General features: G+C 35.8%; 4 protein-coding genes across 8 annotated transcripts; 2 read left to right on the top strand and 2 right to left on the bottom strand.

Moving 5' to 3' along the window:
• Window positions 1–215: 215 nt before the first annotated feature.
• LOC140796530 (origin of replication complex subunit 5) lies at window positions 216–2,500 on the bottom strand. 2 transcript variants are annotated; one of them, XM_073149576.1, is made up of 5 exons: window positions 1,803–2,488; window positions 1,589–1,652; window positions 1,085–1,507; window positions 683–995; window positions 216–586 (listed from the first exon to the last, which is right to left on the bottom strand). In XM_073149576.1, exons 1-5 carry the CDS (start codon window positions 2,368–2,370, stop codon window positions 536–538), a joined length of 1,419 nt encoding a protein of 472 aa, XP_073005677.1. In that variant the 5' UTR covers window positions 2,371–2,488; the 3' UTR covers window positions 216–535. The 2 variants fall into 2 exon arrangements, with proteins under 2 accessions (XP_073005677.1, XP_073005676.1); XM_073149575.1 differs by having other exon boundaries at window positions 1,589–2,500.
• Window positions 2,501–3,173: 673 nt separating this feature from the next.
• LOC140795902 (GDP-Man:Man(3)GlcNAc(2)-PP-Dol alpha-1,2-mannosyltransferase) lies at window positions 3,174–9,265 on the bottom strand. Its single transcript, XM_073148712.1, has 8 exons — window positions 8,927–9,265; window positions 7,885–8,171; window positions 6,955–7,141; window positions 5,125–5,193; window positions 4,833–5,026; window positions 3,890–3,999; window positions 3,577–3,810; window positions 3,174–3,474 (listed from the first exon to the last, which is right to left on the bottom strand). Exons 1-8 carry the CDS (start codon window positions 9,224–9,226, stop codon window positions 3,371–3,373), a joined length of 1,485 nt encoding a protein of 494 aa, XP_073004813.1. The 5' UTR covers window positions 9,227–9,265; the 3' UTR covers window positions 3,174–3,370.
• Window positions 9,266–17,257: 7,992 nt separating this feature from the next.
• LOC140796461 (uncharacterized) lies at window positions 17,258–18,214 on the top strand. The gene has a single exon (XM_073149501.1). It carries the CDS (start codon window positions 17,258–17,260, stop codon window positions 18,212–18,214), a length of 957 nt encoding a protein of 318 aa, XP_073005602.1.
• Window positions 18,215–20,663: 2,449 nt separating this feature from the next.
• LOC140797016 (isopentenyl phosphate kinase) lies at window positions 20,664–26,540 on the top strand. Of its 4 annotated transcripts, none has more exons than XM_073150276.1 (12): window positions 20,664–20,823; window positions 20,914–21,156; window positions 21,849–21,946; window positions 22,121–22,163; window positions 23,637–23,698; window positions 24,237–24,293; window positions 24,751–24,786; window positions 24,921–24,998; window positions 25,189–25,255; window positions 25,433–25,495; window positions 25,970–26,073; window positions 26,160–26,540. In XM_073150276.1, exons 1-12 carry the CDS (start codon window positions 20,727–20,729, stop codon window positions 26,250–26,252), a joined length of 1,041 nt encoding a protein of 346 aa, XP_073006377.1. In that variant the 5' UTR covers window positions 20,664–20,726; the 3' UTR covers window positions 26,253–26,540. The 4 variants fall into 4 exon arrangements, with proteins under 4 accessions (XP_073006377.1, XP_073006378.1, XP_073006379.1 ...); XM_073150279.1 differs by having other exon boundaries at window positions 20,682–20,823; window positions 20,897–21,156; XM_073150277.1 differs by lacking the exon at window positions 24,751–24,786.
• Window positions 26,541–26,763: the final 223 nt, after the last annotated feature.

Genomic DNA, 26,763 nt, shown 5'->3' with positions numbered 1-26,763 from the left:
GCTGTGTGGAGTATCACTTGCATCTGTGTCCAATCAACCGCATACCAATAGAGTTGTTAAAATCAAAGAAGCTTCTTCTTTTTTCTTTTCTTTTTACAACATAAGGAACACAAAAATAAGGTACAAGACTACTTGATAAGAGAACTCCTAACACAAGGTGGTGGTTCCTTCAATATTTCCACAATCAACTCGGGTGCATTGCAAACAGAGAGATATAACCTTGCAAGTTTCATAGTGTACTATAAATTTCAGCATCCGCAGTCATCACAATGCATCTGGCAGTGTTTGAAAATTACAGGGACAGCTAATCATATGAGATCTTGACATCAATTTGGATGGAGGAAAATAAAAAAGAATCAAACTTACCTCGCTCTGCCCCGTAAAAATGCTCAAAGTTGAAACAAAGAAAATAACTTATGATACAATTGCTTCTCAAAATCCTAGTTGAATAGGGTAGTTAGATACAAGTCTAATGATCTAAATTGTATGAACATCTAACTGCCTAAATACATTGCTACGACAGTGGTTCCGAAGGCTATCTTCTGTACATGTACTTTGACAACGGAAAGTTAATACTCCTTGCAACCTGGAACATATTAGAACCACTATTCAGAAACTGAACAACAATAATAGCAAGTAAAATATTTGGTAGATTTCAATGTGGCAGGTGAAGCTTGTTTACCTTAAATGCCAAATCTTCGTCAACAGTAGAACGATATCTACCAGAACCTTCCAGTGGGCAGCTTCCACTCTTGTGTAGAAAGTTAGCATTGCAAAGAGTAGACAGCTGCAGTAAAGCATCAGACATTAAACTGATTCTCCCATTTATAGTTGTCACCCCATCTCCAATCTGCTCTTCTTCAAGTACGTCTTCCGACAGTGATGTGATGCACTGAAATATAGCTAACAATCTCTCTAATGGAAAGCTTCCCGGTCCCTTGATAAGCAGTTCTTCAGCCTTATCGTCCATGTTGTCGATCGATGTCTGTGAGCTCCTGCAATAAATATAACATTTTGATATTAGATCAAATACTCTTGATTATAGAAGCAGCAAAGAAAAAGTAAAGTAACACATAACACATACTTCCTCTTCCGCTTACGGCTACTGGATCCTCCAGTTGAGTCAAACAGAGCTGCATCAAGGGTGGCCGGGTTCCTGGATGCAAGAAATGCAGAAAGAAGAAGGTACTTGGCAGACACAGACATGTGAAAATCCAAATCAGCAGATGCATCCTTGCCACCACATTTTTTCCTAATACTTCCCGTCTTAGTAGAAACTCCCTCCTTATTGGCTTCAAAAGAATCCTTCAAAGGAACACTGAATGTCTCATTTAGAGAAGCAGCTAGGTGTGGTTGAAGGTAAACAAACAACCTTCTCTTCATAATCTCGTCAGGAACAAGTTTCAAATCAGTTAAAGGTTCGCAATATTTCCTAAACAATGGCTCGAATGCAGTCGCGAGCTCGTCAACACGCCTAGTTACTCTTACAAAGGGCTTCAGAACTACACTGTTCATTCACAATAGACAGAATTCAATCAATAACAGCAACAACAACGAGAAAAGAAATCCAACTTGATCGTTTTGTTACCTTAGGAATGAGGAATAGAGTTTTGGGTTCTCTTGGTTTCGCATAAAAATGCTATGGAGATCATCTGCAGTGTAATCAGGGAAATAAACAGTATTGGGTTCAATAGAACCAGTCATCGAGTAGTACGCATCCGGCGTCGCACTACTGACATAGATCAAACCTAATTCAGGAATCTTCAAGATATCGAACAACCTGAATAGAAGAGAGATAATACCAGAACTCCTTATCCAACCACGGATAAGCTCCACATTATCGAAGACCAAATAAACCATGGAGGTCTCCTTCGAACCCAATTTTCTCAAGGCATCTCTAAGCAAATCGACGAACTCCGACGGCCTCTCGCAGCGCTTGGTGCTCGAGTGCCCATCACGCTTGTTCCTATTATATAGCAGCAACTGGTTTAGGACCGTTTCGAATAGGACTCTTGGGCTATGGCAAGAGCGGCAGCTCGCGTAGACAAAGGGACGATTCAAATGGTGGAATACTTGGAGAACCGTGCTCGTCTTGCCAGTGGAGGCGCCGCCGTATAAGAGGAGTGGGAGCATGGGGGAGTTCCGGGGGCCGATTAGGCGCACGATGTCGAGGATTTGGGGTTTCCTACCGGGGAGATTGGAGAGGAGTTGGGACAAAGAGATGGGTGGTTGAGGGAATAAGAGATGGTCAAGGAGAGAGGGAGGGGTTTGGGGGTGGATTGAGGGGTTTGGAGAAGTGGCGAGGGAGGAGGAGGAGGAGCGGGTTGCTCTTTTGGGAGTCGCTTGTGGTGTTTTCTCTTCGTTACCCATCAAGTGTTTGTTGTTTTGCTTCAATGGGGGTGGATCGGAGTAGGATTCTTGCTTCGCCGAAGGAGAAGATTCTCGGGAGCAAAAGCTTCGTTGCTTGGTTTTGGGCGGTTCCGCTTCCCGCCCTCTCGCGTTTGGTAGAACCCTAGGAGAGATTTGCTTTAATATACGAGTCAAGGAGGCCAACGATCCACAAATCAACGGTGATGTACGTTTCAAATTAGTCTTTCCTTTTCAAAGGGATTAAGATGGAACGGTAACTTTTTTTGCCAAATTGTTCCTCTTTATTTTAGCCAAAACTTATTTCCATTGTCACAGGACTTTTGTAATTTAATTTTATTTAATTTTTTAATTTAATATATAAAATCAAGTACATATATTTTTAATAGTCGATGCATATTTTATTACAGCAGACACAATTTATATACGCAATGCATATTAAAATTATATAAATTAAAAAATTAAATGTAATTAAATTGTAAAAGCCTCTTGGTATAACAAAGTGAAGTTTTTTTTAATAATGTTGTGAAAATAATTAGTTGCAATATAGTAGAAACTTTTCTTAGGAAGAAAAAATATTTCATGCAGTAAAAAAGGATAGATAGAGGCATATATAGTATCTCCTAAGGAGCTTCATCAGTTCATCTATGCACAATCCATGATCATCCATCAAATCCTTCACGTCATGCATGACAGATACTCAATAGTGAATCTGAAGGTTGCGATAAAATTCACATGGATGGGAATCCCTGTTGGAGAAAGATAACTAAAATGATCATCGACAACGAAACAATGAAACGATCAACTTAACAAAGGCAAGAAACAGAAGACTCATTCTATATTTCTAGTAAAGCTTCTGAATCCAAGAAGCCCAAAGTAATACAATCATCCTTAATATCTCATTACAAAAAAGAGGAATTTAGTGTAACATCAATTCATCCTATGTCTGCCAGGAAAAAGTAGGTTCCACCAGATGAATCATTGCCCTCCTGTGTAAAATAGATTATTGCAAGAGTCCTAGAATTTCCAATAAAACAACTAAACATCTTCGACTCAGTTGGCTATGAAGATACATCCGTGTCGGTGGCAGTTTGAGAAAGAAGAACACTGCATCTCAGAAGTGTGACAGGTTCCCTTTTGTGATGTTAGTATCTTCTTTTGTATATAAGACACAGAAGCAGCTCGACATGCACTATGAAGGATCTTTACCTGCGGAAAAAACTGGATGAATTGCAGACTTAAAATCTTCATAGAACTTCTGCTGCGAAAACCTCTGAGCACGCCTTCTTGCTGCAGCAGCGATTACTTGCCTCTCTGATTCTGACATCCTTAAAACTTTGAGGATTGCATCAGCGTATTCTTCTATTGTAGAAGCTAGAAATCCAGTTTGATGCCCATCCTCTTCTAGCACTATGTCCATCCTTGGGCCTGCTGAATTGTGGGCTGAGAAAGGAAGCAACCTCGTGGTAAGATCACATATATGTATCTATGAGTGTAGGATACTATTGAGATATTTACTGACCGATTGGAATAGCAGCAGCTGCCATGTACTCAACAACACTTATTCCAAAATGCTCATCAATCATGGAGTGAAGCCCTGCAACAGCACCTCCCAGTAGTTGTATCAAGTCCCTGAGATCACAAAGCAAAACGGGATTTGACTTAGAAGAATGCAATTAAATCTCAAGAGGCATTCAAGGAAGACTGTGAGACACATATAACAATGTCAGATATGGTTTTGGAAATGGGACACATCTTTGCAGCTTGTCTCCTCTGATATCCCTCAATAAAAACTATCAATTCAGTACAAAGGCCCTGCCCTCAACATGGTGGAAGTTTCTTCATTATGTCATAAAGAACAGCAGCTGCTGTAGGTCAGTCACAGCCACATATGCTTGGTTACATCCTACAGTGCACTTCATGTTGTTGGATAAATTATGGCAGGAGATAAAACTTATACTTGCTCAGCAGATATCTGGACCTAGTGATTGGAAAAAAAATCCTTTTAAACCTAAAGGGCAGCTTTTGCTGCTAGGATCTTTTAAGACCATTTACAGCATTATCAATTTATGCCGAAGTAAAATAAAATAAAGCACTCCATCAGAATAATTAGCAATAATTCCACTGGCCATATCTTTGCACTAATGTCTAACAAGGAATCTTGCTCCCGATGCAAGATAAATTTTGTAAATCTGCAATTCAATATCTTTGTCACCGTTGAACATAATACTTCCTTTCCAAAGTATTGAATAACTATAATAGATGATTCTTGCCATACCCAAGATTTAATTCTTATTTAATAATTGGATACATGAAAGAAACTGTCTAACAAGAAATGGTATCGTGATGAATATCATACAAAATAAGTACCATATGAGGAATATATTAATAAGATACACAGAGCTTTAGCATCAAGGATGTTAAATTTATATCTGACAGGAACATTATATAAAAAGAAGCCAAACCTGTACATCACATCCTTGTGGAACTCAACATATTCATCCATATGTAGTTCACTAGATCTTTCTTTAAGAGCTTGTAATCTCTCCAGATCTCCATTATTTCTACAACTGCCTACAAACTGGAGCTTTGGTCTAGGAAACTCCGGCTCTAGTCTTTGAACAGCAAGTGAGAATGCCTCCAGCTGAAGAGCATGAGCCTGGAAAGTGAAAAAGGCTATAGATGTAACTAGCATGATGTGATCTGAGCAATGGTCTTCGCAGGATCCAACGAGATGTATAATATTCATAAACAAACCTTTTCTGGGCGAAACTGTGCAACGGATATAATAACAGGAACCTTGCTTGGTTTTTCCAAGGGAAGTATCTGTTTAAAACATTTAAAGTTGCTCAATCAATGCTGACAAAAAATGTGAAAAACATCTGCAAAGAGCATATACCAAATATAGTTATGATAAAAGTCAAACATCAAGTGAACTAGCTAGGAGGATATATATATCAGTGTCTTGAATGAGGTTTTTCGTGGCCGCCATGTCGGAGCAGGCGCACAGGCCACCCAACCATCTCGATTGGCGCTAGTGAAAGGCATTTACTCGCCTTTGCAAGCTGCCTAAGCACTGAAAAGCGCTAGGTGGGCCGGTTTGGTGAGTTGGCGGTTCGGCCCACTAAATCGTAAAACTAATGGAAGTGGGTCAAGCAGATATGGGTAAGTTATATATATACATCTATAAAAAAAACCCATCCTCTCTCTCAATCCCTCTCGGCCCCGTTGCGGCGTCACCGCGGCGTCACCCGATCTTGTTTACCAAACCCTAAACCCCTCTTTCTCTTCCTCTCCGACTATCTCTTCCATGGTTGGCGGTAGCGACGGCAGTGAAGACTCTCTTTCTCTACGGCTCTCTAGATCCTCCTCTCTCAAGCAACTATGAGCGCAGAGTGTGGATGGCGACGGACGGCGGGCCTCTCTCTCACTCTCACTCTCTCTCTCCCACTTCTTCCCACCAGCGAAAAAGACAATTGTGATTATGTTTTTTTTTTTATTTTCTATCTTAATCAGTTAATATATTATGCTAGGCAATTAATTTATTGTGTTAATTTGGTTTAGTGCACTATTAAATTTTTATATATACTATATTGGTTATATAGAAGTGTATAATGAATACTATATATATATATATATATATATATATATATATATTAAAATGCTAGATCGCCTTATCACTCACCTTGTTGCCCGCCTTCCACCTAGGCGCTAGGCGGTGAGGTGACTGGCCGCCTTTCAAAACATTGATATATATATATATATATATATATATATATGTGTGTGTGTTTCTAAAAGGAATTAAAGCCCCCTGTCCAGATAAAAGTTGAGCCAATTTTGGCATCCAAAAGAACACGACAAATGGAAATACCTAGAAGAATGTTCTATAACAATGTAGGACAACAACAATAAAAATTTTTATTGGGTCAAATCTATAGCCTTTTGATAGTATCTGGCTATCTGCGCCACAAAGAAAAATATTGTAGGCAATTGGTGAAGTTGCAACTTATTTAGTTTTTCTCTTTCACGACTTAGGCAGTTAATTCATGCCAGGGATATAATGTTTTAGCTGAAGCAGAGTAAGAAATAAACATCAGTAAAAAATTGTTGGCATAATAGTCTAATCATCTGTGGAAAAATGAATGGTGCAGCCTCTCTGGCCTTCTACTTAGCCAAAAAAAAAAAAGGAGAGAGAGAGAAAATAAAGACGCAGGAAAGGGCTGTCACTACTCAGTCAAACACCCAAAGCAATCGAAATTTCCATGGTAGTGATTCGTGACATAACATGATCAGAGAATTTTAAAAATTTATATCTTAGTAACAATCTTATTCATCTAGAACAATAAGAAAATTGTTAAGAAAATATTAAAAGCAAAGACTAATCTGTCATTTCTCAGTTCACTGGAATCATCATCGTTCTATGATAGTATGACACTGAGGAGAAGAATATTCACTAGACATATAATTTATCAAAAAATGCGGTGGAAGCTAGAAACTAGGCCAAAAGTACAGAATAATGGAAGGAGGAAAGAAAAGTTTAATATTCTTCGAAGCCATAAATTGGTGTAAACAGGTGATACAACATACCTGAAGAGCAGAAGTGTCACAGGGAGGATACACTCTCTTAGTACGTTCTGGAATCTTCCACAACCTTTCAATGTGAGATCTTGTCCATGAGGAATTCACCATTGCAAGATGTACACAGGATCCAACCAACCCATACAACCAACTAAAGAATCTATAGTAGATGATCTTGCATCTGGAGAGCCAAATACTACAACCAAAAGAAAAGGAATTGTTAGCTACTACACTTGTTCCCATCAAAAAAGCATATGTAGACCTATTTTAAAACTTCACCTAGAGAGTATAGAAGCCTACTGAATCAAACTCACCCTTTAAATCACAACTTATGAACCCATCACTTACTGGAGCATTCTCCATTTCTTTATTAATATAAGAAGATGCAGCTATATAGAGACTAAAAGCTAAAACAGGAAACAATTTTATAGGTCAAGGCAATCCTCTTTTGATATCTCAGTGTCAGTCATGTATAACCTTCTTGTAATAATGCAAAGAACAGTAACACCTACAAGCACAAAAACATAATGCCCAAAGAAAGAAAGATGCATAGCATGGGAAAGAAACCATTCTAGTTTGTTCGTCTCCTGTCCAAGCTGCCACAGACTATCTATAGCAGCACAGCATAATTATCTCCTCTTGCATTTCTTAGAAGAAACCATTTTCATTGTGTTCCCTTAAACTTTGGTGGGATCACAATTCCTTATACTATCCATAAGATTGGTAGCAAGATTAGTCTGTCTAACAATGGTGTCTTGTCTTTTTCATAGAATTGTTGCTAGAGATGATAAAAGCTGCAATTACACACAAAGCTCTAGGAGGTACTGCAGAACTGGCATCTGAAAATGAATACAAACTGAGGAAAACAGATGCAAGAATGCTCAACGGATAATACATAACTATAAAATCGTAGACACAAACTTCAAATGTATTGCATACCTTCTGGCAATCAGTGCATCATTGTTATACATTGAACTACGCTCACGAATGCGTGCAACCATATCTGAGCTGATAGTTGGGTAGTGAGTATAGCAAATAACTTTACAACCAAACATCCGAGCAAGTGGGTATGTAAAAGCATAACCACTTGTATCAATGTAAAATTGAGGGGTGAATTTGCACAGAGCTTCCCATGAAAGATAAACTGAGCCAAGACTTTGTCCAATCATAGTAAAGTGAGGATAGGTATGTTCCTCAATCCATTTCCTTCTGGACAAGCGGACTACCTAAAATTGGAATTAGTCAAACTAATAAACCAGATAACTTTTGAAACCAAAAACTACATTAAGCACATTCTATAGATGGTAAAATCATGTCTCTCTCCATACACAAACTAGAAATTGAGTATTTGACCGAAAACAACATTCTAATGCAGCAAAGAACTGTTACATAATGACAGCAAGTGCAGACAATTTCCAATTTCAATAGCCAATCAAGTCAGCAAATAGCATTAGAATAAGCAACCAAATTCCAAGTCAATGGGCCTAAAATGAAAAGCCGACTAGCAGAAATAAGATGGATGCATCTCTTTCTACAAGTTGGTAACTTATTATGTGTGCTTGAATAGGTGATCAGACTTCTTGAAGTAATGAAAGTAAAGTGTTCTTCCACTTAAGTTAACCCAAAAACCAGAATACTTATTTTAATGAACAATGCATCCATAACTTTCACGAGAATCAAGACCTTTGTCAACGAAGCATCAAGCTACTCCACAGTCCAGTATCATAAACAAAGATAGTTGGGGAAAGGAGAAAACTTTTAAGCGGAATTACTAAAAATCTATAGCAGTATCAATTAGAAAGTGAATTTTTCATAAGGCCAATCAAAAGTTCCCCATATCAGATACCTTAAATGATTCTACGATCGATTGAAAGCAAAAGGCGCAACAAAATTCAATATTTAAGACAAAATTATCACAAAGACATAAAAGCTCACAGAGGAGAAAGAAAGGAAAAGCAACTTTGCAAGAACTCAGGCTAACCTGAGGAGGGCGAAGCAACTCTACTCCGAAACGATCAAGCGCCCGAGCAGTCAAACTCTGCGAAGAGGCATCGTCCCCAGTGTATATGGCGCAATCTAGACCAGGGTTCTCTTCCTGCACTGCTCTCACTGCACACCATAGCACCCTCTCGCCGCCGCCGCCGTCGTTCGTGTATGGGTGGAAGAAACCCACCGCTTTCCTCCTCCTCCTCCTCGCGGTGATCACCACGGTGGAGAGGGAGACGAGTACTAGGGTTACGAGGGTGGAGATTAGGGTCAGAAGCAAGACCCAGATCGCCATGGAAGCGTAGAAGAACTTCGAGAGATCGTAGAAGGCAAAAGAAAAGAGTTTCCTTAGAAACCGGCAACTAGTTATCGATTTTGTGCCTCGGGCATGAATTCGGCAAATGGCGGACCTTTGTCAATCCTTACAAGCGAGTCGGTTGGGTTAGCTCTCTCGCCACCGACTTCAACAAATATAAATTATAGCACATCTCGGTAATATACGCCTAGTTGCACCGACTCCAGGATTCTAAGCACCTTTGGACGCGACAATTCTCATCGACGACTTCATCGTCTCTTGGAATGTGATTTGGAAACGCTGCAGACATATGTAAACCGGCCAAAGAGCTGCCCCATTGCCGAGTTCCAACATAGGAAATAGGGTGCTCCCTGCAGTAGCAGCGAGCGTTTATCAATATGATTCCCGGATCTAACGGTTAATATTCTCAGGGATATAATAGAATTGCAAAAAAATTAAAAAAATATTACCAGTTCAATAGGTAATTATTTATTTTTAAATATATTATCCTACATGTTATTTTTTTGACAATTATATCTTAATAATTTATTAATAAAAGATGTATATATTCTTAACTTAGAGTAACACTATATATATATATATATAATGAGAGTACTTATATCTTTTTATAATGAAAGTTCAATTAAACTCTATCTCTACAATTATTTTTTTAATTATTTATATATATTTCTTATTAATTTAAGATTAATTTAAACTAAAATTTGATAACGGATAGATATAGAGAATCACATTTTAAATATATAATATTAAATAATATCTCTTTTAATTTTTTAATTAAGACATAATTATATCTATCACAATCGTATATAAAAGGAGAAATATTAACAGAACAAAATAATGTGTGACCCTAAAATTAGGCGCATTAATCTTCTTGACTAATATACTATTTTTTTTAGGTAATATAATTTTGAAACTAGTACCGGATATAAAAATTGACTATTATAACCGTTAAATTAGAATTACAAATTTTATAAGAGTATTTGCCAACACTCACTCCCTTACATATGGGCCAAATCTTTAGTATAAATGAGCATTTCTAATAGGAATAGAACTCCTGAGAGAAGAACTCTCTCCCACTTGAAGTAGAACTAAAAAAAAAAAAAAAGGGAGTTGTTGATCAAACTCGAGTGAATTAAATGAATTGCAAAATTCTTTTTTCTTTTAATATGGAATTAGATGAATTGAAGTAGAATCTCTCACATATTTAATTCACTTCGAAACTTAAATATAAAATTAGATGAATCACAAAACTGCTAACTGATATAGTGACTTTCAAACATAAGTCATTTACTGTGAAAAAATTACACAGAAAATTACTAAGTCTTAGAATTATTTTTTTTCATATAAGTAGCTTTTTGGTTTAACAACTTCCACATATGGATTACTAAACTAGAAAGTGAATTCTATACAACATTTCTCTCCTAATATAGCATTTTTTTTAGTTATTTTTAAATTTTTATATAAATTATTGATCAAATCAGCGACTTATATTTGGAAGTCGTCATCTGATCAGCTATTTAACTTATGTGGTAAAACACATCTAATTTATATTTAAGTTTTAAAGTGTACTAGATGTATAAAAAATAAACTTAGGGAGTGTTAATTTGGTCAAGAAAAACTATGTATTTGAAATTGAATTGAATCTATTGATCATGTGTTTCTCCATGAGATTCTCCACATTATATCCAACTGCGCAAAACATACCAAGCTAATTAGTAAGAATGTAGATGAGGATTTATTATAAGATAATACCAGTTCTTATCTCCTATCATCTTTAGTCCATTTGTATTAAGTATAGTTCCTAATCATTAGCACTCCTACCTCAATTGGAGAGTCTCAGGTTTGATCATCAGAGGTGCTACTAAGGAATTTAACATAATTGCCCTGAAAAATCAAAGCTCTTATAGATTGCATGAATTTGACTCATTTGTGGTCCTATTATTAACAAATAGATTCACAAATGATAAAAAAAAATTAGTTTGGATGAATTATTTTGTGAACCACATTGTGCCTTATTGAAAAATAATAATAAAGGTTATCGACTCTAGTATTTTAATTTTAGAGGTTAATCAGCAAAACAGATATTGCTCTGCAGACTTTATTTATCAGCACATATACGGAAAATTAGATATTACTCTGCCGACTTTATTTATTAACATATATTCGGCAAAACAGACATTACTCTGCCGACTTTATTTATCAACACATATACGGCAAAACAAATATTGCTCCACCGACTTTATTTATTAGCACATATATGTTAAAAACAGATATTGTTTTGCCAAGTTCACTTTCTGGTGGACGAATTTTCTCATGTGTAGATTAGTCGCTCATTTTGTGCTTCTATGGAAGACTCTTTGATATGATTAATCTTAATGATATCGACGTTAGGATATAAACGTATTAGTCATCGCAGATGTTTCGAGTTCGAATTATGTCATGCTCATTTATTATACTTCTACTCTAATCATTCAAGCTTTCAAAGTAGTTGAATAAAAAAAATCTTTTTTTCCTTTGTTCTCATATAAATTTTTCAGAACAAGTAGCTCAAACAGTGAAACCATTAGAGTTAGATTAGCTAGACAAAGAAAAGATACTAGTTCTTTTTTTACATTATAACTAAAAATATTTTTGCATCTGTCCATAAATCATAAGAATATATACATACATATATTCAAATCTTTAGATGGGCCAACTCCAAAATAAAATGGTGGTTGTAATGTCATCAAACAAAATGGGACACTGAGAGCATCTCAAATCTTTGGTTGCTGCTTGGATTGAAGCTGACTCAAGAGGATCTAACTTCACCTTCCCTTTTGTCGGTGGAAGATTACTGAACTAATCATCCAAGAGATGTTTTAAACCTTTCTTTATGTTCTCTGGGACAAAATAGCTGGTGCTTCTGATTCTTGTAGATCTAATCATATATGCTATGGCAAGATGAATGAATCAAATCATTATTTTAAAATTTGAAGGATTAATGACATCGTTTCCGAACAATTTAAGCTTTTAGAATAATATTGAATTTTATCATAACTATATAGTTTAAACATTTAGAGCAATTTTATTTATGTTAATGCCAATCACTCTAGCACAATGGTTAAATTATACCGGATAGATAGATGTTTTGGGTTCAGATTTCCCTGTATATATTAGGTTTGATATTTGGCGGTTCTTCACTAGAGTGTTGTATAATTTTTTTGACCTATGATTAGTCTATAGGGTTTATCTATCAAAATAATATTAATAATAATTCATGTGTAAGGATTGATAAATAATTGCATCCAATTTAATTCAAAAACTTGCCATTGTAGATTGTAGACTCGCCATATATATATATATATATATACATTTTTACTTCTTTATTTTTTATCTTATATGGTACTAAACTTAATATGGAGTCCAAATGTTCTCTAACCTTAAACCTTTTCAATGGAGTTCAAAATATCAAAAGTGAAAGATTAATGTGAACATAGTTAGTAATATCCAATTGTTATAGTGCAATAAGTTAACAACAAAGGTAATTAATATATCTCTATGTGATTTAGCCTGTTTAACTATACTTTAAACTTAAACACTCAATAATTTTGTTAGTTAGTCATTCACGAAAATATGAAAAGAATTATTTACCCCCATAAAATACAATCTGATTCAATAACAAAAAAGATAATTTAGTCTTTCAGCAATTTGCATATTGTGAAAAATATTAGCGCCAATAATAATAAAGATACTTCGGACATATATATTGTTAGTTTTTTTGTAAAAAAAAATCTAATTATTGCAACTTGGTCTGAACTGCAAGATACTTAAAAGTGTTAAATTTGAAGCACATAATTGCAAGTTAAAATCGAGCCAAACAACAGTATAATCTCCCTAAAAACAAACTCTCTTTCCCAAATAATTGAGATTAATTAGCTACATGAAGTAGTATATTTTTTTTCATCTCTAAAGGCCAGTGTCCTCCAATGTGAGTGGTTAGATAAATTACCAAAGAGTGAACTGGAATCTTATTAAATCCTTGATGCCCATCATTGTTGAACATTCCTATAAAATAATTTCCTTTGGCTCAAATGGAAGAATAGCATGACTAATACCCAATCATGAGGAGGATATCTGGGCCCAAATTCTTTAATAAAAGAATAGCATTCAAATTACAAGCTTTTAAGGGCTCTTTTAGTTTTAGGGGTATCTTCTCCTTCCCACCTAACGAATTGACCTCCTACCAAAGTACTGATACTCTTTGTCCCTTGTCTTCCTTCCAACCCAACCTCTGTAAGTACTTGCAAAATAAAAAACTTTGGGTTGAGCTTTGATTACAATTTAGTTTAACAACAAATGAGGCCCTAGATGAATATATTAATGCAGCCCTTTTATAACAAATAAAAAGCTATTAAATTAATGGTATAAATGGTACTCATATTTGAAGTCAACTATACTGTTCATCCATCTGTCTGTCTGTTTATCTATGATAAGAATGGATAACTATTTATCAATTCAAATGCAAGTCATTCTAAGGAAAACATTAATAATATAAGCATCTACAGTAGAACTAGATAATATCTTTATTAATTACTTCTATATTTCTATATTTATTTGAGACTCAGTATGATATATTAAAACATATCATACTGAGTCTCAAATGATCAATTTTAGATGCTCTATTAACTATCTTACTCTTGTTTTAGACAAAAATTAAGAATAAGATGACGTGAGAGATATTATATAGTAAATCGAAGAGTCTAAATGTAATTAATTCTTGTAAAAGAAAAGAAAAGTGATTATTATCAGGTTTTACCTGAAAATTATTGAAATAAAAACAGAATTAATGACATTATGAAAGCACATAAGATGATGAATATAAAAACAGTCAAACCTCTTAAATGCCAATAATTTGGTTGGTTATATAAATCCCTTTCAACCATTAATTTGCTTACTTGGTATAAAACAAAATGTCAGAATCTGATCAATTATGTGTAACCACCCAATATGGCCTCATTAATCGATTTGTGACACCAACCTAATATCTCTCAAATTCCTAATAGTGTAATAGAAAATAAATATATCAAATAATTATTTTATTCTTAAATTTTCTCTTCTACTTTTCTCTTTTAAGCAAGGGTGCATTGATTTTAGAGGGCTTAAAATTGATCACCCAATATGTTTTAGGTTAAATTTTAAATTATCCCTTACGGTTCTTCCTAATTTAACAAAGAAACAATAGATTCATTATTTGATTAAGTATAAATCGTTTGCCTATAATTTTAAGATAAATTAAGTTTTTTATTTGTTATATGATTTGATCCGATCACGGGGATCAAGTTAGTTGAGTTGAGTCAAATAAAGTTTAGTTAGTCTAATTTATTTATTATTTTAATTTTAGATTAAAATAAATAATTCACATGTGGATCCGATCCGCTAAGACTTTACTCTTATAGATATGAGCAATTATGAGTTTTTTAGGGTGTACGGAATGATTATTGATTTAAATTATTTTATATTTAAGTTATTATCATTTTATTATAGTCGTAAATTATCTTTATATTTGTAGGAGTAGATTTTAACTCTAGATTCATTTAAAGCACCCAAATCCTAATCACCCTCTTCATCCACGAGCTGTTCTACCTTACAATCGTCCATCACCACCCTTCGACGACCACCGTAACTTTGGATATTATCGATCTACCATTTTATAAAATTTCTTCACTTTTTTATTTTTAACTTTGCACTCCAAACATGAATTTACGTGAAACAAAAGCTATTAAATTCATAACCGTTGAGTCTACCACCATAAAAATTCACATAATTTCTTACGTCAAAATCGGTCGAAATCTAGTTCATAAAATTATTCCATGGTCATATATTTAAATTTAAAGGGAGATGCATTATGATAAATAATAACTAAGGTTTGAGGCTTATAATCTTAGATATGAGAAGATAGAAAAGGTTGGATAATTTTTTCATGTACTTTTTCTATAAAATTTAGGTGAAAAAGTTAACAATTTTATATTACTCTAAATGAAGGGGCAGAATAATATAAATAGAAGTTTAGGAGAGAGTTTGATTTTAAACAAAACCAAGCAATTTATAATTACCCTAATTTTTAACAAAAAGATATATAATGGATAATTAACGAAAATGACATTCTGATAGTTTTAATGGCTAAGTTTTACATTCCTTACCTCGACGAGTAGTCCCCCTTAGGTTTGTGGTTGTTCAGACATTACTCTCCAATACCTGACGATTTTTATACATCTTCTATCTAAGTTATTTGTACTCCATTATAGAAAGTTATTCATCCCTAATCTTTTTATTATTAAAAGTTAGAGTTTTATTTTTTGTGCAAATGCATCGGATAAAAAAATAATGATAAAGATGAAGATTTTTAATATGTGATAGATGATATTCCTATTCTTATTTTTATTTAGTTAAAAAAATAGGAATGATTATATCTAGATCTTAAACTATTGCTCATTTTTAAGTAGGCTTTCTTATTTATTTATTTAGCACATTCTCTATATTCACAAACACTCCTGCATATATTTTTCATGATAAAATATAATAATTATTTATATAGCGGATAAGGAATTTTTATCTCTTACCCTATCTAAAAAGAGGGATAAAAAAAAACACCATAGTCTTTTATCCTGCGTTTATAAAGAATAAAAGCATATATTCTTCTATAGGATGCAGATTGTCACATAATACAGGAGGTGAAAATATAATTTAGCCTTCAAAAAATATAGATATTCCTCTCATAGTTAAAAAAAGAAAAAGAAAAAAAATATACGAGAGTTTTCGAGTTCGAACTCCAACTGCATCTATTTAATTAGAACACTATATATATATATATATATATATATATATAAGAAGAGATGCATTGCTGGTGGGTGAATGGTGATGCATTTGAATTGCAGTAGGTGATACGTCCAAAGGTTGGGAAAGTGGTGTGTTCAAAAGGGTGTCACACAAATAGAGATCCCAAACTGGGAGCAATATTAGTTGGTATATTGTCATGATATAGAAGTCCCCATGCCACTGACCCACTGTCCATCTCATCCCACTGCATATATTGACCAAAATGTTAATATAATCTTATTGATATCCTATACAAAAAACACTACAGAAAGTGACACATTGGTATTCCACTCGTTAAATCTGGTTACCTTATTATTACCTCACTATTTTTTTCATTTTTATTAAACTTCACTTTTTTAACTACTTGACACACACTTAGTTTTACTGTAAGTCTTAGTTCATCACATCATATCAATCTGGGCGTAAGAACAATTAGTAAATTACACTTTATGGTTATGCCCAACACTAAATTGACTCTTTAAAAACGTTATATTTTTCATACAAACATAATGAAAAAGAAAGTTATCTAATTCTTTTTTTTAATAAAAAAAAAGATTTATGGTTACTCGACCTATGAAATAATTAATCACAGAGATGTTGGCTTGGATTCGATAGGCAAGGCTAAAAACAAAATAAGAAATTAAAATACAAGTTATAATCCAAATCGCCGTCGGCAAAATAAGAAATTAGTTGTTGGCCTATCATTCATCTGGAAAACTACACTAAAAAAATTCTCTTAAATAAACCTCTTGAACCGAGCTCAGCAGCTGATCGACTACGGCGTCGGGTGCAGGAATTTCCTGCAACACATGTAGTGGCAATCTACGGTCGGTTGGCCATCCAAAGCGGTTCAATTTTTTTAGGGGATTTTCTCATTACAGACCCTAATAAGGAACAACTATGATATAATAGAAGAAAAATAAGAAATAGTGCAAAGAGATGGTGTAAACTGAAATAAATGCATAATATGGGGTGCGATAGTGAAATAATCGCAAACTATTTCCAATTCAAGTAATTTCCCACGTAGGTAAGACCAATATATAACACACACTCGTTGGGAGTTCACTTTGTACGTCTCTTCACCATTGCTAAAGAAGATCTCCTTCCCCTCTTTATCATTTGAGGAAGTTGAAACTTCCAAACAAGGAAAAAAAAATGGCAGTGGCCACCAGCATCATAAGATGCTCCATGAGATCCTTCTTCCAGAGCTACCACTCCTTCACATCCATCGCCGCGCTCCTCGTCTTCCCGGTCTCGGCCTCCGTCCTCCTCTCGCAAGCTCTCACCCCTTCTTCCTCCATCCTCCACACCATCTCCTCCAGCCTCGGGTTACTCTTCCGCGCCGCAAACTTCCCGGCCTCCGACTTCTTCTCCCTCGTCAATGTCAAGCTCTCTGAGACAATCTTCACCTCCATCTGCACTCTCCCCTTCACCCTCACTTTTCTTCTCCTTGCCAAAGCTTCCATAATTCACATCTTTCGCGAATGCCGGCATAGCAGAGTTGCCCCTCCTCGGTTGTCTGAATTCCTTCCACTCTATCGACCTCTTCTTCTGACTCATCTCTTCAACAATTTTCTAATCTTATCTACCAATGCTGCAATCTTTTCCTTTCTGTTCCTTGCTTTCAATGCTGTGGACATGCTTCACCTCTCGTCGAGCAACTCTCTCGCTGCGGTTTGTACAGTCGGCGCGCTCTTCTATTGTGTGGTCATCGCAGACACCATGGTGGTCTGCAACATGGCTGTTGTGGTATCGGCAATGGAGGATTGCAGCGGGTATCGAGCGGTGCTTAAGGCCTCTGTTCTAATGAAGGGCCAGTTTGCAACTGCCTTGGCCCTGGCCTTGCCTACCAATTTGGGAATGGCCGCAGTTGAATCCTTGTTTCGGTTCAGGGTGACAAATCCATATCGCCTGTCGGGGAAAATCGACCCGTCTGCCATCTGGGAGGTCTTCTCGATTGTTTACATATACTCATTGTTCATCGTTCTTGAAGTTATTGTAAGCTGCATCTTTTACAAGGCATGCCAAGCGCAATGCTACTCGAATTTGGATGTTGGACCTGACAACCAAAGAGAGCTCGAACCGGAGGAGAAAGTTGCTCTGCAAGCTTGAGGTTTCAGTTGTCTGCTCCCAGAGATGTTCAGGGGAGGGATCACAGTATTTTCACAGAAAGTTTCATATCAGAGAATTTGGTTTGTGCATCCAGAAGTTATTGCATCTTCACAGACAAAGTGTTGAAGCAATTTGGTTAGCAGGAGGAGTTCCAAATAGTAATGAAATTTTCAAGTCAAAATTCTTAGGATAAGAGTCATGGAATTTTTATAGAAATGGAGCAATCAAATAAATGGTTTATATATAGCTCGATGTTGATCAGTAGTATGTACTGCAAGTGGAATGTTCGATTCATAAAATGCCTAATGCAATTAAGGACTTACTGCCATGTGTATATATATATGTATGATTCATATGCAATGTGACATAATGCTTTAACACAGTTTATTCGATATGTTGTGCTGACAAATGCAGCTTATTTGTGTTCAAACTGCAAGAAATGGAAGAAACTTCCATTGTCATCCAACATTGCTTGAAATATTACATCTGCATAGGACTTGGTTGATTTTGCCTCAGAAGAATTCTGTTGAACTCAATTAATCTGTCTATCATATTCTGTCATTAGGAAAAATGTACGAGTACATTTCAAAACTTTTAGTAGAAGAAAGTAAAGAGCGAAACAATGCTGGTAAGAAAATAATTACAATTTATATCTTCAATAAACTATGCGGTCAGGCCAAGGACAAGATGGGCCCTGCACTCTTTCAGCACTTGTATCAGAAAAAATTACTACTATACTTTTCCTACTTGAAAAGGACTCTTTCTACTTCTCAGGCAGATATGAATGACAGGAAAGTGTGTGGCTTGCATCATCTCTTCTTTTGATGGTAATTAATTCACCTAATACATGGCCACCAGCCTATCCTAATCAAAGAGTTTGCTATTAGCTGGCATGATTGCCAAAGCTTTCAGTGGTGCTACTACATCACCCTGGTTAGATTTGAGGTCAGATTATTCCAATTCACGGATTTGATTGGTCACACAAGCTAACAACTATTTTGCATCAAAGTTGAATGACAACATGCTTACCACTTTGGAAATAGAATTGTGATACAAAAAAATTCTTACTGGTTAGTAATTGCTTTCCTCCAGGAGTAAAGAAATTTGCTAAACCAAAATCAGCTATCTTCAGGATCCCCAACTAGTAGGTTAGCACACTTGATATCACGGTGCATGACTCCTTGTGAATGACAATGTTCAAGCTTAGATAATAACCTACAATATAAATGCAACATTAAGTTACTAACAAGATACCAATAGTCTAACCTTTATTTGAGTTTACTTGCAAGAACATGGAAAAACCTTTGGTTCGCTGAACTTTATTTTGGAACAAGATGGCAGACCTGCAATCATGCTCCATATATTTGAAAACAGGATACAAGCTAAATGATAATTGAAGAACTTATCAATCCTTCCAATTGTATGATGCTTGAATGGTCAATGGCGCAGAGGATCTCAATTTCAGCGCCATGAAACTGACATTTTCCGGCTCAAAATTGTCAAACCAGACCTTCTTCACGGCGGCAATTTATCCAGTATCAGCATGGTGTGCTCTAGATGCAGTGCTGCAGGTACCTTGCCCAATCTTCAGAAGTAGTTGACACGAACAAAATTTACTCAGAAATAAATACAAACAGAAGTTGCTCATACAAAAAGAGGACCAATGGATACTTCAGCAATAAAGTGAGTTATCATATCAAATAACTTGTTGACTCAAAACTGGTACGGATAAGGAAATCCGACTGTCTAATTAAAACAAAGTATTGTGATGGTCCCTAATAGATTGAGGACGTTGCGCTCCCGATGTCTCTAATCATTGGCTTTACCCGATAGAACTCGCAGGTGAGTTACGAGAACATAGTTGGTAGTCTCCAAATTGTTTAAGCTTCACTAGCTTCGTCTTTTGTCATCTAAATAGAATGCACGGGTGAAATGTCTCATCTAAGTAACTCTACCACTTAGCTTGGAAAACAAATTCTGACACAATCACAAGAATCACGAGAGCCATCCAAGAATAACATGGGCAATCTTGCAAAGGATCAATAGCTTAAACCCTAAAAAAAAATCACATGCTACAAATCTCTCCATTACCTTCTCCAATTTCTAAAAGGAGTCGGCTTTCAGAGGCACCGGCCGATTTCTTTTCCTTCTCGTTGCGTTTTGTTCCCATTGTCCACATTGAAATGATCGTGCAAACTTTGTAAGATGAGTGGAGAATGGTGGGATTCTGCAAATCATCCACTGCGAATTTTGCGCGGGAATAGTTGTATGTGTGATTTCTTGTCTATTATTCACATATATTCGACAACAGAAAGAATGGCATTTAGAACATTTGCGGATAGCACCCTACATTTGTAATGATTCCCTGTAAGAACCCTGTAGTTTTGCAATTTGCAGGGGTTATTTTGCAAAATAATTCGCTTTTATATATCAATTTGAGCGAACCGATTCGGAAATTTTAGTTTGAAGTGCTTTGCACTACCACTTCCACGAAGCTTAGAAGAAGAAATCGATGGAAGACGAGTCCAACAAGCCAAACTCTAGCATCTCTCCTTTGGATCGAGCCCTAATCGAAGGGCGTCAACCCCTTCGCTGCATCGTCAAGCTCGGTATATATATGTTTATATCTCTCTCTCCCCGATTTAGATCAGAAATCTCTTCCTTTTTAATGTCGTGATCCAGTTTTTGGCGATTTCTAGGTGGTGCTGCGATCACCCGCAAGAACGAGTTAGAGAGTATAGATGAGGAGAGTCTGAGATCTGCTTGTGCGCAGCTAAGAGAAGCCATGGGGTCTTCTGGAGGAAACGCTTCTCCCGCAAAGGTTTTAGGAATGGATTGGAGCAGAGGAACTGGAGAGCTTACTGTTTCCAGTGCGATTGATGAGCTCAGAGAGCATTTGGGGATGGATTTGGGCAACAATTTTATCGTGGTCCATGGAGCAGGTTAGAAGGATGACTTGCTCTTCTTTTTCTTCTTGATTCGTTTATCTCAGTTTGGAAGATGTTGTGCATATCACAGAGAACTAAAACTTAAAATCATGGATGACGCAAAGAGCCAAAAGTTTATGTGTGGTTTAGTTTGATTGCTCTTAATATGTAATGTTAATGTATATCGTTTCAAAAGCTTTTGGATTGAGAATACTCATTAAGGCCTAATGAAGAGTAATGTAGTGCATCTTACCGAGTCTTATGGCCCCATTTAAAGGGTATTCTGAATTAGCAAAATATCAGGATTTTTTCAAAAAATGAGTCACAATTCACTAAACAACGAGATTGCGGGGAAGCATTATTGGGTCACCTAAGGCATCCCTAACTGTAGAAGGGTTGTGTAGTTTATAAGTTAATGAACTTTATTGCTGTAACATCGGGCAATGCTCGTAATATGTTAAACTTGTACAGTGTACAACTAAAGTGTATGCAAAAAGTGGTCAGAGGAGTGTGAAGTGCATAAGACAACATGGTCGGATAGGCCCGTACCTTAAAGAGGATAAATTGTCTATGTTCTTATTTGCTCTCAAGGTACATACGTTGCACATAGTCAATGATTAACTAACAACTCCAGGCTTGTTGGGAGACAAAAATTGAGTTTTATTCCTTACTATGGCAGTTCTCACATAACATTCTCTTCCTTTAAGGTTCTTTTGGACACTTTCAAGCAAGTAGATCAGGGGTCCATAAAGGAGGACTGCATCTCCCACTTGTCAAGGCTGGTTTTGTGGCTACAAGGATTTCTGTAAGGGCATTGATGAAATGAATTTTTGGTACTACAGAGGTTCATATGTGTTTTTCTTTTGTTTCTTAGCTATTGCAACTTTCCTACGATACATGTTTCAGAGTTTATTGCATCTCCAACTTGTATCTTTGCTTGCTAGTTTTCTTAGACTTATGTCCTTTCCTAATAATCCAGGTGACTTCTCTCAACCTTGAAATTGTGAGAGCTCTTGCAAGAGGTACGGTTGCCTTGAGTTTTTCATTTTGTATTGTGCAACAATGTTGAAATGCAGCTTTCTAGTTGAAACATAGTATCACATTGTTTGACATTTATGCATGCTAAAACTGTGGCAATTGTCTCTTTAATACTCATATGTATGTGACAAATTGTTCTACTTTGCAAAAGATCCTACCAACTACATCATCGTTAATCATGCAGGCAAAGTGTCTTATCACTTGGTCCAGCAAACAATGCTGATTCTTGCTTAAAGGAACTTCATATATTTATGACTTCTTTCCAGTGAGGATTGGTTTATGCTACGTTATCTTCTAATTGAGATTGATATTAGTTATATAGGAAATGAAGTAGATTGATTTGATGATGAATTTTAGTTGAAAGGTGGTTGTCTAATTAGACTCATCAGGGAAGTGATAGCGCCTACTACTTTCGCTTTTCAGAATATGCTCAGTAAAATAGGAGCTATCTGTGGTCAAGGTGTGGTGTTAGGATACGTCAAGACATGGTCTGTCCGATCAAGGTAAATTACGAGCTGGTGATGCTTATGTTGACAAAGGTTTCACTATTTTGAATCATGAAAAAGTTAGAATATATTGGGGGACAAAATGCTCCAGTATTAGCACTGTTGAACTTGAGAACGATGAGTTAATTTGTTGAAAGGGACTCAGATTCAATAAAAAGTATTAGCACTGTTGAACAAGCTAACAAGTTTCTTTGTCTGGTATTGCATGTTAGTGTGAGCTTGCAACCACCCTTCAGTCATAGATTTGGTAACAAAATAAGGTTTGACATCTAAAATTATGTACAGGCCAATGCATATATTTCACCAGAAATGCCCCAGGATGTAGATAAGTATTATTTTTCTGGAGTCATTTTCTCAATCAAAGTTATGGCTCATTGATGTCCCAAGTAACCAGCTTCATGGAAGCCACATCTTTGGATTGTTGGGCCCACTTCAGGCTAACTTTTAGTAGTTTCTGATTAGTGACTGTAACTTCTGCACAGGAATAAATGGATGTAAGTTGATGCTATCTGTCATTACCAAACTTGTTTCACACACTTCTCTTCATTAAGTGTTTAGTTCATTATGCATGCTTGGTTTGCAATTAATATGACAGCTGAGTGTTGGATGAATGGATGACCATTTGTATTTTAGAATGTTGGCACTCGTATGCCCTTGTGATAAGTACTTTAGTAGAAGAATCATGTTGAAGCAATCTGACTTTTCAAAGTGAAGGCTCATAACCAGAGTATTTTGTCTCTTCCTTTATGGCTCGTAAAATATTTTCTCTTTATGAGCCACATAGGTTGCATATTCTCTTCTTAAGAAGTATGCCATGTGAGAAGCTATGCAGTACAGTGGAAGATTCTTTTACTCATTCAATAATCCACATAAACAAGCATAGTCAGCTATACTGATTGGCAATATCAGTGCAACATAGACAGCTTGACAATTTCTCATATTCTCTTGCAGAAGGAATACCATCTGTTGGAATGTCACCATTTGCTTGTGGATGGTCAACTCAACAAAGAAATGTCAGAAGCAGATGTGAAATCTTCTGTTACATTGCTTACACATCAATTTATATATTTTTCGCATCTGATACTTAGTTCCTTGCTTTCTCAACATGTATTACACTTAAGTGAAATAATTAATTTCCATCCTGACAAGTGCAATATGAAACATTTTGTACAATCTTTTAGACCAAAGTACTAGTAGATAGGTCAAGATGGATTAAAATTAAATAAACTGTCAAAATAATAATAAAGAAGTCTTCAGCTAATACATGAAATCTACAAAAGAGTATGTTTATACTGTGAAATAGCATGTCAATAGACTCCACCAATTTGGCAACATCTTCAACTATTTTGAGAATCCACCATTAAAGTAAAACATTAAGACAAATGGTAAGGCTGATGCTTAGGTATTCATAGGTGGTGAATCCATGTAAGGCACTCACTTAAACGCTAAGTCAACCGCTCTACAAAAATAGTCATTATCATTAAAGAGTTCTTTACTTCTTTGTTGTTTTATTGGTACAAATGGTTATGATTAGCATTACTACTTCTGCAGATTGCTTCAGCTGATGCTTCTCAAATCATTCACTCACTCCATGCTGGTTTTGTCCCTGTAAGTTGTGGCACCAGATTCATTACAATTTTTCCGTTTGGAATGCATATTTTTCTGAGCTCGTGCCACTGCAAAATATTTGCCATCTTAAGCACCCAAGTTATATGAAGCAACTTACCTCATCTTCTATCTCCTATTTAAAAGCATTTGGCTAATTAAATAAGCAAGAGAGGGTGAAGAGTGCCATCCCAATTGGTAAAGAATCACAATTCCAGTTAAGTGATCCGCAGTTTCTGCTGTGAAGCTGTCCGAAATGATGACCCCCAGTGTTAGGATGAAAAGAAAATGTGCATCCTCGATTGTAGTTAGTTTGGGAACTTAGATGATTAAACAAGGTGTTGTACCATATTTGAGTAAAACTATAACTATTCCTCTTACCATTCAGTGTTCTAAATTGAGAGCTTGACGTTAATATTTATGAGAATACTGTCTATGATCTAAGAATCATTTGTTCTAGGTTCTGCATGGAGATGCAGTTCTGGATCACTTGCAGGTATTTCTTGATTAGATCATGTCATATGTCAATATGTGGATGGTCTTCCTCTAGTAGTTGAGGTTTTGTGGGAGGGAAAACACATTTCATTTTGTTTTCTTGATCTGATACTGATTGTAGGACTAACTGATCAGGACTGTACCATATTGAGTGGGGATGTCATTATCCGGCACCTTGCACAGCTATTGCTTCCCAAATATGTTGTGTTTCTGGTAATTTTATCTTTCAGGAATTCCATGAATGCATACATTCTTTTATATAAATGTATATATATGTCAAATAGTTTAGTTGGAATTGACTGATCAGTTAACATTTCAAACTTGCTATACTGGTATAACTATTTGCCATCATCAGAAATATATTTTGATTTGTTGCTTGTATTTCCACTTGTTCCCCATGTAGACTGACGTTCTAGGAGTATATGACCGTCCACCAACAGATCTTAATGCTGTACTTATCAGAGAGATAGGTGAGATTTCAGTGCCATAATAGATCTGCCTGTTCTAATTTGTAATCTACATTTTCTCTTTTTATATTTACATAATAATTATTATGTATTATTATCTTCCCTTATCCTGAGTAAATTTCCTTGCTTTGGAAGAATAATACACCTGGATTTGCAAAAATTGATTCATATTCATAACAGTGGTAGATGAAGATGGGAACTGGTCCATCGTGAGACCTGCATTAACACACAATAGCAAGAAAGGTACGTTGCAACTACTAATTATCTTCCTAGAAGTCAATTTTAGATTATAATGAAACCAATGCTAGTGGCCTGCTGCTTTTCAAAAGTTATGAATATGTTCAACATTATGAAGCTTCTGAGATGGCTAGAAAACTGAGATCAGTTTCTGCTCTGAATTAGTCAATTAGAACACTGAAGCTAGCTCATATCTTCGGTTGTCTGCTGATGAGTTCAACATGTAGAGAAAATATCTTGGAAACGGCATCAAAACAGCCTTTTCTCCTTTAGACAGTTATTCACACAGCTCTTTGTTAATATATCAGTAGGTAAGCGACTATATAATATTAGATAGGCTTATACCACGTAGTGTTGGAAAATTGAAATAGGTTTTTATTTTTCCTTACAGACAGAGCGCTTTATGCTGCTTTTAGTTAAGCCCATTTTCCTATATACCATTGTGCTAACCTGATATGACTTAATTTCTTCTACATTCAGTTGCAATCACAGTAGCAGCCCATGACACTACTGGGGGAATGGAGACGAAAATATCTGAAGCTGCAATGATAGCAAAACTTGGCATTGATGTCTATATCGCAAAGGTATTTAGTAATTATAATCCTGTCCACAATACTCTGCTTTTTAAATCCTACAATTCAGACTTAAGCATTGCGGCTAATACATACAGGTTGGTACGGAGTACTCACTAAGAGCTCTAAAGGGGCAAGTGCGTGAGAATCCTGAGGATTGGCTTGGAACCATTATACGTTCTTCCAAGTAGATTCCTTCACCTGAATTAAAAGCAGATTGATGGAAATGCTTATTTTCCGTCTTCAAAGCTCACTTTCTGACACAGCTAATCATGCCCCAGTTGGCTCTGTTATTATTTTATTTTTCTTTGAGAGGATGTGGTTAGATCCGTTATTACTTATCATGTCTCCAAATATTCTAACTTGCAATGCTTGTAAACATAAATGAGTCAATCAGAAAAACACGGTCTCGCTAAACAAGCCGTAACTATTATACTAAGCAATGGTCTCTTTCTATAGAATGTGAGCTTTATTTTGCATATTCTATCACTGAGGTCATGCTATAGACGATGTCTCTTTTTCTGATACCAATATGCACACTGAATTACGGAGAGTTTATTAAACATTTTGATAAGCTTCGTTGTGAACATAGCCTTCTCTGTGCTGTATGTAGACCTAAGTTAGTGTAAAATAACCAAACATCATATCAGGTGAAATGAGAAATTGACGCTCTAACAATCCACCAACATGCTTGGTGGAAGA

This window comes from Typha latifolia, chromosome 10 (assembly GCF_019914945.1).
Source record: "Typha latifolia isolate L0001 chromosome 10, TyphaL0001v2, whole genome shotgun sequence".
Classification (NCBI taxonomy): domain Eukaryota; kingdom Viridiplantae; phylum Streptophyta; class Magnoliopsida; order Poales; family Typhaceae; genus Typha; species Typha latifolia.
The sequence above is the reverse complement of the archived record's forward strand: the minus strand, read 5'-3'. Positions and strand labels throughout refer to the sequence as shown.

Coding starts and splice junctions, on each gene's coding strand:
- LOC140796530 (XM_073149575.1), bottom strand. CDS start 2,370: ATGGGTAACGAAGAGAAAACACCACAAGCGACTCCCAAAAGAGCAACC. Junction 1,508..1,588: donor CTCTATTCCTCATTCCTAAG/GTAACAAAACGA, acceptor GTGAATGAACAG/TGTAGTTCTGAAGCCCTTTG. Junction 996..1,084: donor AGCCGTAAGCGGAAGAGGAA/GTATGTGTTATG, acceptor TATTTATTGCAG/GAGCTCACAGACATCGATCG.
- LOC140795902 (XM_073148712.1), bottom strand. CDS start 9,226: ATGGCGATCTGGGTCTTGCTTCTGACCCTAATCTCCACCCTCGTAACC. Junction 8,172..8,926: donor AGTTGCTTCGCCCTCCTCAG/GTTAGCCTGAGT, acceptor TTCCAATTTTAG/GTAGTCCGCTTGTCCAGAAG. Junction 5,027..5,124: donor CACAGTTTCGCCCAGAAAAG/GTTTGTTTATGA, acceptor TTCACTTTCCAG/GCTCATGCTCTTCAGCTGGA.
- LOC140796461 (XM_073149501.1), top strand. CDS start 17,258: ATGGCAGTGGCCACCAGCATCATAAGATGCTCCATGAGATCCTTCTTC.
- LOC140797016 (XM_073150276.1), top strand. CDS start 20,727: ATGGAAGACGAGTCCAACAAGCCAAACTCTAGCATCTCTCCTTTGGAT. Junction 21,157..21,848: donor TATCGTGGTCCATGGAGCAG/GTTAGAAGGATG, acceptor TCTTCCTTTAAG/GTTCTTTTGGACACTTTCAA. Junction 24,294..24,750: donor TCCATGCTGGTTTTGTCCCT/GTAAGTTGTGGC, acceptor CATTTGTTCTAG/GTTCTGCATGGAGATGCAGT.